The sequence below is a fragment of the Dicentrarchus labrax genome, unplaced genomic scaffold, assembly GCF_905237075.1.
Source record: "Dicentrarchus labrax unplaced genomic scaffold, dlabrax2021, whole genome shotgun sequence".
Classification (NCBI taxonomy): Eukaryota; Metazoa; Chordata; class Actinopteri; family Moronidae; genus Dicentrarchus; species Dicentrarchus labrax.
Genome location: NW_026136711.1, coordinates 15,731,392 through 15,746,624, shown reverse-complemented (window position 1 = coordinate 15,746,624; position 15,233 = coordinate 15,731,392). Strand labels below are relative to the sequence as shown.

At 41.0% G+C, this 15,233-nt stretch overlaps 1 protein-coding gene and 1 non-coding gene across 6 annotated transcripts in view; one reads left to right on the top strand and one right to left on the bottom strand.

Moving 5' to 3' along the window:
* The first annotated feature begins 4,894 nt into the window (after nucleotides 1–4,894).
* On the top strand, nucleotides 4,895–4,966 carry trnaq-uug (transfer RNA glutamine (anticodon UUG)). The gene has a single exon. It is a non-coding gene; the product is annotated as a tRNA-Gln (tRNA).
* An 803-nt stretch (nucleotides 4,967–5,769) lies between these two features.
* The window catches only part of LOC127372195 (tensin-2), a 28,192-nt gene continuing 18,728 nt past the window's right edge, over nucleotides 5,770–15,233 (bottom strand). For 4 of the 5 annotated variants that reach the window (XM_051415672.1, XM_051415673.1, XM_051415675.1 and 1 more), the window contains 17 exons: nucleotides 15,103–15,215; nucleotides 14,861–14,921; nucleotides 14,499–14,574; nucleotides 13,808–13,937; nucleotides 13,131–13,196; nucleotides 12,936–13,052; nucleotides 11,435–12,847; nucleotides 11,167–11,317; nucleotides 10,200–11,065; nucleotides 9,836–9,967; nucleotides 8,781–8,873; nucleotides 8,599–8,676; nucleotides 8,323–8,400; nucleotides 7,990–8,158; nucleotides 7,772–7,840; nucleotides 7,418–7,447; nucleotides 5,770–7,236 (listed from right to left, as the gene is read on the bottom strand). In XM_051415672.1, coding sequence (XP_051271632.1) covers nucleotides 7,092–7,236; nucleotides 7,418–7,447; nucleotides 7,772–7,840; nucleotides 7,990–8,158; nucleotides 8,323–8,400; nucleotides 8,599–8,676; nucleotides 8,781–8,873; nucleotides 9,836–9,967; nucleotides 10,200–11,065; nucleotides 11,167–11,317; nucleotides 11,435–12,847; nucleotides 12,936–13,052; nucleotides 13,131–13,196; nucleotides 13,808–13,937; nucleotides 14,499–14,574; nucleotides 14,861–14,921; nucleotides 15,103–15,215 — 3,787 coding nt within the window. In that variant the 3' untranslated portion in view covers nucleotides 5,770–7,091. The remainder of the gene's footprint in view (nucleotides 7,237–7,417; nucleotides 7,448–7,771; nucleotides 7,841–7,989; nucleotides 8,159–8,322; nucleotides 8,401–8,598; nucleotides 8,677–8,780; nucleotides 8,874–9,835; nucleotides 9,968–10,199; nucleotides 11,066–11,166; nucleotides 11,318–11,434; nucleotides 12,848–12,935; nucleotides 13,053–13,130; nucleotides 13,197–13,807; nucleotides 13,938–14,498; nucleotides 14,575–14,860; nucleotides 14,922–15,102; nucleotides 15,216–15,233) is intronic. The other variant, XM_051415674.1, reaches the window with a different exon arrangement.

The window sequence follows — 15,233 nt, the reverse complement described above, 5'->3', positions numbered from 1 at the left end:
GCTGAAACCGTAGTGTATTGTGCCTACCACTCTCACAACTGCATGAACAAGCTCTTCTGTCACACCTATCAAATGTGTATCAGGTATTTTGCACCATCCATTTATCCACTGCATTGATCTGATAGTCAGCACAGAACTGCTAGATATATGTCGTGCAGTGCTTGTCTGCTTTCTAAATACCCTACCAGCACTGCCTTGCCTCCGAAACAACAAGAATTTTCACAACAAACATTCCCTAAATATTCCAGTCCACTCCACATTAGACAGTCATACATTTTGTACCCGCCATGTGGCTAAAGAGTACAGACCACTCAACAATTAGGGCCACACCAGAAAACCCAAGCATTCATGTGCAAAGTTCAATGTCAGCTACCGAGTTAGTTATGTCCAGTTGTGTCTGTCTCACCCTCAGAGTCAGCATATCCCGAGCCCTGCAGCACCTTAGACATGTGTCATAAGCTTGTTAACTGTTGATTCATGTACACTAACTAGTAGTAAAGTATGTGGGTGTTAGGTTCATGCTCATGAAGAGTTGATCCTTGTCCTGTGGCTTGGGAGGTCTCCAGGTCTGGCACCAGTACTGGATCCAGCCGTTCAGCTAACGGGGATTTATTTGACTCCACAACACCCATGTCAGACATGTATCCTGGCCCAGCCATTTTGTGTCCTCAGATGCTCCGGCCCTTCACAGTGAGCTGGCTTGCTGTCTGGAAACCAGGAGAGTGGAAATAATAAATCAGAAACACTTGACCCACTAAAACTACGGGAATTAGTATTCGTGGCACTGGGGCAGAGACATAAATAACTTGCATAGTAGCAGAGCACATGCCTTAAGGACAGAAAGATTTGATTTTAGGCTATAAATGTGCAACGGGACAGTACAGGGCGTGTAAACATCAGTTGAACACACATATTCGTATGCATATGCAAGCAGTAATGTGGCTGCAGATTTAGAGGAGATGCATTAAAGGGGAACGTGTTTCCATTATGGTGCATTATGACATTGATACTCTCATCACAATATGATGAACTAAAGATAAAGATAATCATTTGTGGAAGTGATGCACTGAACAGAGTAAAGGTTAATAGACATAAAACATGTTGTGGATTGTTTTGTCAGGGAACAAAACTGTAATGTTGCACAAATTATGAGCAGATTTCACAAGGTGTCATCTGTGTTTTAAAGTCAGAGAACAACAACAACAACACACACACACACACACACACACACACACACACACACACACACACACACACACACACACACAGCTTCATCCGGTATAGACACATCAGATAAGATAAGAAGTTTAACATCATGTGTCTTACATTTTTCTCAACGTTGTCAACCCTCCATCATTTAGAGACAGCTTTTCTGGTCTGGGGACAGTCACAGAGACATAAAGGGACACACACAGCTGTGTGTCACGTCCCAAACAAGATAAACACACATGTTTAGGAATAACAGTAAGAATGACACAGAATCTCTAAAAGCACTCACTGTGTCCAGCGCCGACATGAGCAGAGCCCTCCGGTGCACCAACCCACTTAAAACACCTGACAGAATCTCTGGCCAGCTTAGCATGTGCTGATCAGCTGGCAGGTGCTCTTGTGGATACACTCAATCTTTGCCTTCCCCAGTTTGTAATGTTTGAGTGCAATACAGCATGCATTCATGTTGTGCCTATGAAACCCAGGAAATCCTGCCTGAGGGACTACCACCCTGTTCCACTTACACTTGTCATCATGAGATGCCTCGGGCTGCTGGTCAAAACTCACATACACTCATTTCCCCTGGGCAATCTAGACAGTCTGCAGATTGCATAGAGCAAATAGATCATCCAAGGATGCCATCACTTTAACCCCACTGAAAAGCATACATGTGAGAATACTGTTGATTACCGCACAGCACTCAGTACAACTCTACTCAAACTCAGGGATGACGTTTGATCACCACCATGTGCAACTGAATCCTGGACCTGCTGACAGGCAGACCACTGGTGGTGAAGATTGGCACTTCTTCCACTCATTCTCGGCACTCAAGCCCAGGCCAGTACTCCCTGATCACACATAACAGTGAGGCACAGCACAGCCCCTCTTTCATCAGTTGGAGAATGACACCACAGCCATCAGCATTGTCACTTACCAAGTTTTCATGAAAGAGGAAAGAAAATCTGATTATTTCTGACTTTCACCAATAGCATGAATTCTGAAACATCTACTTAAACAGTAGGGTATCTAAAAAAACAACACATTTGCAAAGTAAAGAATAACATGATACTTATATAAATTCTAAATACACAATATGTGAGTCTTGGTTTAGTAATATTGGAGCGATGCCAGGAAACTCTGATTTTTACTACTACTCGTAAAAATAGTCTTGAGAGAAGAATAGAGTGCATGAACAGTGGGGCTTTACGATATGGTAAAGAAAAAAATCCGATTGCAAATATTTTGACAGCTATTACAATTGCAAAATGATTCACGGTTAGTGGGATTCATCATTTTTGCATCAAAATGTTGATTTCACAGGAAAAACAATTGTTGGGGCCTGTATCAAACGTGTTTACCCGGAGAACCCAATTTGTTGCGTCTGTGATGATACTGCACTTGGACTGAACAGTCTAAAACAGTACTGTTTAGACTTCAGTGGTTTGTTATACAGTTTTGTCCTCCACTGCCCTGTACTGTTTAGTGTACAGTACATTTTTATTTTATTTTAATGCTGGAGCTGAAGTTTAATCTGCAGCATTTGAAAGTAGTGGAGCCATCTGAAATGTAGTGTAGTTAAACTATTAAGCTTCACAAAATTTAGATATTATTTTTAATTTTAACATTTTACATTAAAAAGTACCTTAAAAGTGTACACAAGTACAGTTAATGTACTATTGTACTATTTATAGCCTACACTAATTTGCAATGTCTGTCATTAAATGGGCTTTTAAAATGAATAAAACTAAACAACAAATACACACAGTAAAAAATCAGACTCCAAAAGGAGTATGTATAAGTTTCACCCTTGATGTAAGACTTAATTATATACAATCAGTGAAATAATCAGTGTAGAAGTGAAATGTATCATTAAATGCTTATCTTCTTAAAACATTATTAATAAAATTTTTTATAAAAGCTAGTATTTGAGAAGCCTTAATATTCTATTAGTTATAAAAAAATAAATGATACACATACATACTGACAGTGTTTTAATGTGTGACGTATGGTTCAGTATAGTGTGAGCTCAATCAAACATATATCTTTTATGTTTTGTATTGCAGCAAATCTTGAACATTTTTGGAATTCCTTTGTCTTCTTCAAATATTTACTTAAGAGACCAAAGGTTATTTTTCTTTTTCTAATTCCTCAGAAGATAATCAAGAAGGGTGGCAGGGTGTTCCTGGACTCCTACAGTTCCTAGACTTCATAAAGCACAAAAATAACAGGACATATTGAAAACAGGTAATATAGTTGCTACATGAGTCAGTTCTTAAATTTAGTGACGCAGTGAGATTGACTGTGACTGACTCATCTTTCATTCACAAACAGAAAAATGTGAAACCTTATACTGTGTTTCTTCATTGTTTTCTCCAGAGGCTTGCGGGGAGCTGCAATATGGAGATCTGACTACACAGAAGACAATGGTTTATTAAAGTCCCTCTAGTTCCCTCTTCTGGGAAGCTGAGAGACAACATGGCCTAATCACCCATTACTATACTGTACTATCATATTATCCCAGTCCCTGGGCTATAACAACACTACAGTGCTAAATCTGTAGTGTTGCCCTTTAAAAAAAAAGGAACAGAGGATGGCACCAGTAAATCCCTGAGTGCCTGCCAATGAAATTAACTAATGTGCAACCGGTTGAGCCAGTTCCAAGCAATCACACCAAACTGGAGCCTCTATTGTGTCTCAGCAACAAAGGAAATATAAATAAGCATTAAGATCTTACGATACTACGGTGTATTTGCCAAGTGACTACCCCTAACTCTCTTTTATCTCTCAACCCAGTGAGAGTTAGATTGAGAATCTGCAAAACAGCTGGCCTCGAAAAACACTTCTGTATCTGGTTAATTATTAGTCTCGGAAGACCTAATAATAGTCTCTGTGTCTTAGTTGTGTGTAATGCACAAACCAAGCAAGCAAGCCCATTCACACCAGTGCAAACAATCTTTTATCCTTGGCCACTGAGCAGAGATCCACTTGAGCAGTGGGGGTTACTTAAAAGCAACTAACTGCTGAAGCCTTCCTTTGTTTTCCCTAATCAGATGTATTTTACTCATTATTTTAATGAGAGTTAAGTTTTTTTCCCAAATGTTTATGCAATCATTTCAGACAACAAGAATCTGTTGTAAAACTGTTGTTACAATTTAGTCAATGTTATGCAATGTAAACTTTTATTTTGAAAACAAAGCTTTTATTTTGGGAAATCGAACTCGGATAACCAGCAGCTTGCTAGCAGATCACCTTATCGAAAGTAATTGACGTGACTCAAACCTCTAGTAATGTAGGCCTATTCGATAACTAATATCGGCAGGCTCGGTTAGACAAACAGGGGCGTCTGTCTGCACCTGTGGACGGATGCGTATGTTAATAAAAACGTTACCTGTGATTTCACACTCCGACGCTGCTGCCTCTCACCACCACACACAGCGAGTTTTGTTAGCTCACTCGAGTGAGCTAGGTTAGCTTTACTTAGCTAACCAGCAATGCCGAAACACGGGGTGGTCGTCACTCCGACAAAGAGTTTAGCTTCCCTAATACCGTACCGATTGGTAAGATGTACGACCGGAAAATTAATATTTCTAAATATAAACGACAGTGATCAGAAGATGAATGGGGAAGACACTGAGTAGTTGTACTTCATGTCAAGTACAGTACTGTGGCCGTAGCTAGCGGAGTTGGTCCCATGGTGTAATGGTTAGCACTCTGGACTTTGAATCCAGCGATCCGAGTTCAAATCTCGGTGGGACCTCATCCTTTTAACTTGTCAAAGTTTAAAGATATGACTTCAGTAGTGAGTATTTTAGAAGCAAATTACGTGGGGACTGAAGAAGTTGTTTGAATTGGTCAATAACGTAAGGGAAGAATGTCAGTGAGCTCCACGATAGATGCTAAGTCTGCAAGCGATGGTCCTGTTGCTTGGGATCAAACTGTTATTTGATGGAACAGATGAGAGGCCAACTTACTTCTTGGAAAAATAGGCATAGTGGCTATATACCGAAGCAGATTTAGGAGAGGAAGGGTCAGCGTTGTGTCTGGATGAGCTCAAGTAAATCAAGACTGTCTTTTGATGTTGAAAAAGCATGACATGTTATGAAGATAGCTTTAGGATTTAGGTTAAGTGATGAGCACACAATTACAGAAGACAGGGCGGTAAAGGCCAGTGTAAAAAGTATATTGGAATACGGAGACAGTGCAGAGGGTAGAATATATCTGTTTGGTTTTATGAGAGCTACTGGACTTTGAAAGAAAAGACATTCAGTAAGACTAAATCCAGGAGGCAGCAATGCAATGTTAAGGAGGCCAACTGCTGTAAAAATAATTAAAAAAAGAAGATATGAATGCTTATGTCATGCAATCATGGTGTTTTAAGGTTATATATGTGCAAAAGCTGAGAATATGTGGCAAATAAGTGCTGCACTTAATCTGATTTACCGCTTTTACCTGCGATTAATAAGTAACAAAAATAACAAATATATAATTCTGTGTGCAAATAGGTGATAAAATATTTCAAAATATATGTTACATGAAGCCTTTAAATGATGAAGCACACACTTTGCATTTGATTTTATTTTATTACATAAAGTTCCTGTCAAACATGACATATACCGTTCTTCTCAACACCTCAGAGGACTAAAATATATTACTTCTTTTACATAAAAATCCATTATGAAAAATAATGATTGTGCTGAAGTCATCTAAATACTGTATATATGGCCATTTATAGAAAACACACATATCAAACAACAACAAAAAGTAATGAAAAAGAAAATTAAACGTTCAAAATGTCTTTATCTTTACACAGTATTGAATTCTTTGGCTTAAAGTTAAACTCCCCTCTAAAACATAACTCACATGTGTTGCCATGGATACTGGTTAGTTGAATAGGGACAAAAACAAGGCCAAGACTAATCTGTGGTAAGGCTCTAATGGCATTACCAACATTGCAGACATTGTACATTGACTCATATGAGAACGTCTTTTGATTCCTTCACATATTTAACTTCACAAAGTAAGGTTTTTTATTTATTGTACTGTTTGTTAGTTCTGTTTTAAGGCTGATCTCCCTTTTACTTGACTATGTAGTTAGTAGCCAGATTCCATTTTATTAAATAATCTCCCCGTCTGTGTTTTACATTGTAGGTGCAGTGAGTGTAATACTCCACTGCATCTGTGGTTATCACTTCAGTAAAAATACACTTATAAGTTAGTATAATTGCAATGGGAAAAATGCTGATTGTTAAAACATGTAGAAAACCATTGAGTTTAAATGTAGCCAAATACACTTTCTCCTTAGATAGTCGCAATACATAACCTCTCTCTTTTATTTCATCACCTCCTGACATTACATAAGGATAATTATGCCACTTTACACCTTAAAACATGACTCTTACCTTCTACTACATTGTTGAAGACCTTCCATGTCTACTTAAGCTTTAAGTGTTGATGTAGAGAAACTTTAATACAAATAACAGTGTGGCAAACGGATTGTCACTCAAGCAGCTTGTGATGTTTGTTGTTCATTGTGTGAACTTGTTGAAACAGGATAACAATAACTTTACCAACAGCAAAATAAACAAAACAACCCATAAACTCTTATTTCAATCTCCTTTGGCTTAGCTTACCAAAGTTAGGTCACTTTTTGGTTTATTGAACTATGTCTCTCTAGCTGTTCGCTCTGTTAACTGACAAATAAACAATACTAATCAGAACTGGATGCTGTTATAAAAACAGTCATACAGCCAAGCACAGTGGTGCCACCTGTACAAATGCAAGCAAAAATGAAGTTACACGCACACACTTCATTAAAAAGAAATATGTCAAAATCATATTAACATCTCCCCCAGATCCCCAATAGTCCAGACTTTTTCAAACTCTCATCTGTGTAGCTGTGGTCCCAGCATGACTTTGTTGATAAAGTTGACAATCGCAACAGCTGGTTGCTCAGGGTCCATCTCTGCAAACAGGTGACATACATTCTCTGTAGTACTGCCCGTCCGCCTCGCCACAAAGCCAAACATCCTGTAACAAAAATCACATGAGGAGTTAAAAGATGGGAGAGCAAATAATATTTAACACTGAAAGAAAACAAATTTTGTCTCATAAAGTAACACATTGTGATTAATTGCCATGCAAAGAAGCACACTGTACCAGTCAATAATATCTCTTGTAAAGAAAAACACACAGTAACGCAAGCACTTACTTGCTTGACGTGCTATCAGAATTAGTCCACCTGAAGCACGGGTACACAGATAGAGAGACAGGGACAAAACGTAGCAAAACATGAATAACAAAGACATGGAGACTGTCCTATACAGACAAGGCACTGACTAGCAATGTGTATTCACCTCTTACAGTAAAAAAAAAAGAAAAAAGCAGACACACAAATTATACAGAACTTATATTTATAAAATATAAGTCAATACAGAGTAAGTAGTAAGAAAGTATTTGTGCAGCAGCAAGCACACAGATATTACTGCCTTTACTAAAGATAAACAGCAGAAGCATCTACAAGCACATATATCAAAATCATACTGTCAATGTCTCAGTGACCCACCTCTGGTCGTGGGGGTCGAGACTGCTGAAAGTCACACTGCTGATTGGGTAGTGTCTCCTGAAAAACAGTCTGTGTAAACAAAAACAGCATTATGACTCACTTGTCTTTGCCGTTAGCTTTAGGAATACTATCTATTTGTTTTTGCACTTTAAAAAATTTAACGCAACAACAAATACCGCTTTTTATATAAATTTGTAGTGGTTGTTTCTAAGATGTACCTCCTTTTGCTGTCGGTTAGAGTGATGCCCTGAGAGGACACTTTGAAGTGGACCATTGTTGCCGCTGGACGTGGACTCAGAGCTAAGGTACACTTGGTTGCCTTGGAAACTGCCTCAGGCCCAGTCAACGACTCGGTTTCCACAGAGTTCAGGTACAGCACGTTGCAAGCTTGATTATGAGAGAGTATGGATTGACAAAAACGTGTGTTCTCATGGCTCAGTGCTATGAAAATATTAACCTTGAGCAGCCTCTGCTGGTCGAGAGTAAGAACTACAACTATTGCATTACATGTGATATTGATACAGCAGAATCTGCTGAAGCACATGTATTACCTGCTCCTTGTTTGAGGAGGTCAGCTGCTGTGCTGGTGTTTGTTGCAGTCTGCATCTCCTGAAGCTCCCCAACCAAATCTGAAACATCATAGTTTTCAGTTACATAACAATACTGTTTAAATGATTGAGGATCAAGTCTGTAACTGTTGTATTAACCTGCAACTCCTTGAAGTGTTGAATTGTTCACTCATAATGAATACATCTTATTTGAAAAGGTAGATATTTAATTTAGGAATAAAAATCATGACATCTTAATGTAATGTACACTGATTTGACCTTTTCCTGGGATGCGAAGGGCACAAGGCAGGGAGATGGGAGTAATTGAATGCTGGTACACTAGGGCAGATAAACTTCCTAAGACAAAGACAGAAAGAGAAAATAGATGAGACTAGAAGGAAATAACAGGTAAAGCGATCAGTTTCAGTATCCCGCACAGTTGTGTCTTCCAGGTAACTGACCGAAGTAGGACTCGTTCTGACAGCCCTTGATCTTCACTCCCCGTGGCCCCGTCTCGATGAGGAAGTGTCTTACCAGCTGTTCCAGAGGATCCCCTGGGAGAGAGGAGAGGAGGGTGAGAAGGGAGGCAGTGAGGATGAAAAATAGGGCATGACTGTCTTACTGCAGAGCATAATCTACAAGGATGCATAAACAAAAATACTGAAAATATAAGATTATGAATGCTATAGACCATATAAAATCATTACGTCATTGCTTTTTTTTTATCACGACCGTGCCTCATTTGCGTTTTTCATTTCATGCATGAACAGAATGAATCACGAATACATAAAAACTTAAAAATAAGAGCTGGTTAAAAAACAGCCCCAGTTATTATTCTTTTTGGTACCTGTGCCTAAATTCGATACCAGTATTAAAATGTGTTTAATTCAGCATGAAAAGTAAAGAATTAGCCATGCAGTTGTTGTCAACTAAAACACCTCATTTGAATTCCTGTGAAATGTTTATGTTCATGGATTTATTTTTCTTCTTCATTATAACAGCATAAATGCAAACAGTGGTTGGATCAGAAACTATTTAACAAGTATTTAAACTACTTAAAACCTGGATTAGTTTTCTGTGATTATGTACATTTATTCCCTGCAAACCAAATAGTCATTTTGAATGTTAAAACAGGCTTAGCAGTTGAATAAAATCACGCAATTACTCAACCATTGAAGTACACAATACTGGCATCAAATTTCTATACATAATTTGTTGAATTGAATTGTGACTTGACATAGGCCTTTTTCACAGCACACATTTTAACTTGTCATGAAACAAAAGCACAGGTGTAATAACATTTACAATGGCTCATTTCTGTCAGTGTGACAGCGAACCAGCATGCACAATAGGACCCTGAAGCTGAACCGAAGCTGCTAAATTCAGGAATTCAAAGGAATTCAGTCATCATTAATTTTTATTATTTACACCTTAATATTTCTCCTCTGTGACATGTCCAAGAAAGGGCCACTGGAAGCCGGCTAGTTTATACTAACAACACATTCATAATGGATACCTTTGCTGCCAATGATGTTGGCATTAGGAGGTGGGGTAGCCACCTTGAGTGCCAGGCCGTAGGCCCCCTGGAAGGAGTTACTGTCTCTGATGAGGAAAGTTCCTGGTTCCTTGTCCTTCAACACAGCTATGGCTATAGTAGAAAAGACACATTAGAGTAGTAAAATAAGAGATGCAACAATGACAATGTGTGGGTTACACATCCAAGAACACCCCGCTGTTTCTGGTATTATGTATTAAGTTTCACTTTACTGTATCAGTTAATCATTAATAGTCAAAAAGCACTAGATTGTTTGGTAATGATGAATACAAACATTGCATATGCCTCATCAGGTCATGGCATCAGGCTTCATTGTGACCCTCACCTTGGTCTCTGGAGATGCCTGGTTTGTACCAGTACTTGGAGCTGTCCTGGACAAACTTTGCATTGACCTTGATGTCTGCCTCTTCCCTACAGCTGTGTTGGGCAGACCCCCATCTCTGCTCTCCCACAGAGGAGGAGAAAGTAACGTGGTGTGTGGGAGAAGGAGCTGAGGAGACCCGGAGTAGAGAGTTGTGTCCGTTCAAGGATCCTGGTGTGGTTGAAAGTCGTTTCTTCTCGGGAAGCGGTGGCTGAATGGCTGGGATGGTGACTGCAGTGTACCCAGTGTATGGTACATGAGGGACGTTTAATAATGGGTAGTAATAGGACGCTAAGGGGAAGGTTGGTGTGTGATATCCGTCGGGCACAGGTGATGGTGGTTTGGTGTTGGATGAGCTGTCTCTGTCTGGAGTCAGTCTTTGTCCTGCTGCATCTGTAGCTGACGTGGAGCGCTGGGGAGAAGACTGGAGGTCTGGGGAACCAATAGGAGAATTTGGGGAAGTGGTGGAAGGGCTAGAACTGAGACTGGCAGAACAGTTCATGGACACACCTCTGCTGCTGTCAGATGGGGTATCACTAGGAAGGGCAGAGCCGTTCAGTTGCACCTGGACCGGGGTGATGATGACAGTGGCATAACTTGACTTCTGTAATTGGTTAGATCCCTCTGCACTTCCTGTGATCCTAGCTGCTCCAAGCTTACCATCAGAGCTCAAACTCTGCTCACTTGATGACTGTGTGGAGTTTATGGAAATGTCGGAACTTTGGGTTTGTGTTTCTCTTGGCACCGGTGTGATAGTTTTGCTGTTACTTGTGTTGGACTCCAGGTGTGTCGAGGTTTCTTGGCTTTGTGGAGGGCTATCAACAGTTACACTAGGAAAATATGGGAAAAATAAGATCATTATCAACAAATATGGATACATGTCATTTGATTTTCAGTATTAGTAGATGTCAAAAATAATAGTTTCACCAACCTGTCTTCTGTGTGTGTGGGACTGCTGCTACCAATGACTGTGTAGTCATGATCAGAGTCCAGTCCAGGGGTGCTTGACTGGCCATTAGAGTCCGATTTACTCTCTGAACCCTGGGATATGTCATCAGGCACATCAGACATGGCCTTTTCGACTTTGAGAAGTAAGATAAAACAAGATGAAGTGAAGTATTAAATGAAAAAAACAAGTGATGAAAGAAGTAACAAACATGTTATTTCAATGAAAAAAACTGAAATTTGTTCTCATTCACCTTTGTGATGCTCAGCGTCCTGGTGGTCTCTAGATTGAGAGGGGGTCTCGGGCAGCCTGCCTCTCCCTGGAGAGGGGCTACTAGCGGGCAGAGGCGAGGCTGATCCAGAGTGGTACCCTGATGCGTAACCCCGGCTCTCATGGCTCTCAGCTGGGGATGACTGATAAGGAGAGCAGGGACAGGAGTGGCAGGGCTGTGGAGGGGTGTGGTACCCACTGCTGGCTCCATCCCGCACATCTATCAGAGACTGGGGACTGGGGTAGCCCTGGTGAGGTCCGATGGCATATCTTGGATGGTCTGGGTTTGGGCCCTGATCCAAAGTGGAGTGACAGATGCGAAATGCCGGCAAGGCTGATTTGCACTGCCAGATCTCCGCCTCTCTTGCCACCTCCCATGGATTTTCACTTTCCCACAGTGGAGGCACCTCTCTTGTTCGTTGTACCCCTGCTCCTTGGGACCAGTGTGGGTTTTCTGATTGATCAGGGTGCAACGGGTGGAATGTTCTAACTGAGGCTGATTGGTGCTCTCGCCTACCGGAGCAGTCCCGACAGGGGCAGCCAGAGGATGGTGTTGGAGCACTGAAGAACATTTCCCTGTAAGGGCTAGAAGGCAGTGACTGATGGGAGAGATGAGAGACTGGATTGTGGCTGGAATAATGGAAGAGGTGACACTCTTCCCCAGTGCAGAGTCTGTTTGAGGCTGGGAGGGTGTGGCTGTGTGGGTGGCTGCGTTCAGGGGTGGAATAAGGGTAGCAGGGCCTGAGGAGACAGGGCAGAGGCGGGGGTGGGGTTGGACGTTCCCAGGGTAACTCTGGTAGAGGATGGGCGCTATGTCGATGGCAGAGTTCCATATGAGTTGAATGGGGAGGCGGGGACACAGATTTGTATGGTAAGGCAGGAAGAGTTTGGCTTTTTGGATGTTTTTTAATGCTGCTACAACGGCCAAGACAATGACTTTTAGAAAGGCAGGGCTCTCGTTCTCTCTCCCATCCAACATCACCACACTTTGTACCTCCTTGACTGCAACGTGAGTGCTCTCGCCTCAAACCCCCAGGACTTGAAGGGTCTCCGTCATCTAAAATTGCTGTCTCTCTGTCCCTTTCTTTCCCTCTTGTTTTCTCCTTTCCTTTATCATCCCCGCCCCCTCTTCTCGATGGACTGTCAACGTTTTCTCTTTCTGGGTGGTTTATGGATGGAGAGGTCTCTTCCAGTTGATCAGAGGGGACAGAGGAGCGTCTAGAGTCAGAGGTGTAGGTGAGAGGCTGGGGCTGACTGGGAGTCTGAGGCTTGACTGTTGGGCTGCTAGTAAGGCATCCGTTGGGTGATGCTGCTGAGGCAGTCGAGCCTGGCCCACGACGCTTCCTCACTTGGGCGTACAGGCTGCCGTCCAGAGGGCCCCTCGTATGAGAGATATCTGGAAAAAACAAGAAGGGAGTGTGATGTTATGTGATATTGATTTTAAGCTCTTAAGCTTACTTTTTACACCTGTGTGCATTTCTTACTTTCCATGCTGTCTTGGTGGTGCAGGTTGAAGTTCTCGTAAGAATCCCACCTGACCACAGGGTCGGAGGTGTTGTAGTCCACTTTGATGGAGGCGTCGTTCTTGCGGTATTCTCGACCTTGGAAAACAGATATTTTGAAATGAAGCATATGCACCAAAGGATATAGTGACAGAGAGACATTTAATAATTATTTACCTTTCATTTTTTCTGGCCCATTGGAGAATATAAACTCGACTGTAGCATCTGGAGAGAACCTGTCATCTACAAAAAGATGAGCATAAAGGCAATGACAAAAATATCCAGACCGTAACAACAGAGACGGATAAAAACTGTCGCAAGAAAGTGTGATCTGTGAAGTGGAAATACCAAAGTTAATAAATAAAGATACTTGCTTTCACTCTTCATAATGGAATCAGAGCATGAAGCAACACTTCAAAGAAATGTATCTGAAATTAGTTTTCTTTTTACTTTCATGCATGAGTGTGGGTAATATTATTTATACATCGCATGCATGCGTCAGCATGTTTGCACTTAGAGTAACTGTCATGAGACTGCTGCTTTCTGAGCCATGTACAAGCATTTCTGTTTCATCTAAACTGTCATTTGATATTTGTCTCAAAATATTCACAAACACCACAGCGATCGGAAAAATAAGTAGGTCTTGAATTATACAGCCATTTAAACCATTTCAAGGAAGCAATAGAAATATGCTTCAGGAGGTTTCCATCTGTACATTCATATGTTTATAATATATTACTATTTTAGTGCAGTAGAGCACTAGTATAATCTAAACAACCTCCCAGCAGGGATGTTGCTCCTACTTGCATACACTACAATACATGCATTTCTTAACAACCTATATGTTTTTATACCTGTGCAGGCCAGGTCCAGTTCAGTCTTGCCAAACCACAGCTGGGCTCCATGAACAGTACAGGTGTGGAACTGGACTCTGAACACCACTTCCCTCTCTGCTGCTCGACTCCGTCGGTGGTAGCACTTCACCTGAAGAGGATGCAGGTAAGAGAGCGATGTACAAATACTAAGCTTTATTTCACATGGAATGTCTCAAAATGTTGACATATAAGAAGACAAATGTGACAAAATAGAAATGTTAATTTTCATTTGCTTTGTTATACTGCTCTGTTTTGTTGGATCATACAGTGTGTATACAGTGCGTGTTGTTGCTGTGCCAACCAATTACCCTCTGAGATAAACAAAGTACCTTTGTATCTTTCTAGGTCGCTAAGGGCTCTGAGTGTTTTTTACAGTCTCAAAAAGACATGCAATGCAGTGTAAGAAAATAATTAAGAATGCAAGTTCATAGTCTACAGAGGATTTGTGGCTTAAGTGGTTTAACAGTAATCAAGTACTTTTTAAAGATAAAGTTACAAAAGTACATCATAGTCAGGAAAGAAAAACACAGCAGTTTAGTAAGCAGGAATGGTTGCAGGATGTGAGACATTGCAGTTATTGCACTGATATACTGTATGTGTGGATATGGATATGATTTAAATCAAAGTAAGGTTTCCAATTAGTGACAGTTCACGATGAGATGTTCCTCACCATAATGTCCCCCTTTAATAATAGTGCTGGCTCCATAGTCACACACAGCTTCCTTGCCCTGGAGCTCTGGGGATCACTGGACACACACACACACACACACACACACACACACACACACACACACACACACACACACACACACACATAGGATAAAAAAGGGCCTTACTAGCTCAAAACATACATAAAACCAGTCAAAACATGTCTCAGTTGGGTAAAACAATGGTAAACAACCTTAACTTTTATATAAGCACAGACCAGCCAACACCTAAACACAGACAGTGGCCAGTATAGACAACATCTGTCAGTTAGACAGGAAGGAAAGCGTCTGCCTGCACACACTGGACAACTGGCCATGTACTCACTAGACGCCCGAGGTGTAGACCAGCTGTAGCGACTGGTAGATTTTCAGGAAAGGGTAGAAACCTGCAGATACAGAAAAAAATAATAAAAAAACAATAAAAAGGGAGGAGCATTTGTAGACAGACGAATGCTTCATTATTATTCTCATACAACGTTAAACACTTTCTGTTCACTATTTAAGAATTATAACATAACATAACAACACTGCAAGCTATTATACAAGATTAGTTTGTGTGAAACTGACCTCCTCCCGCCTGAAAGTTTGGTAGTGATGGAATGAGGACCTGGTGGAGGAACAGAGGGCTGCTGTTCATTTTGATGGTACCAGACAGCAAGCCGCCAAAGTAGTAGATGTACCTGTGGAGGAGAGGTGAG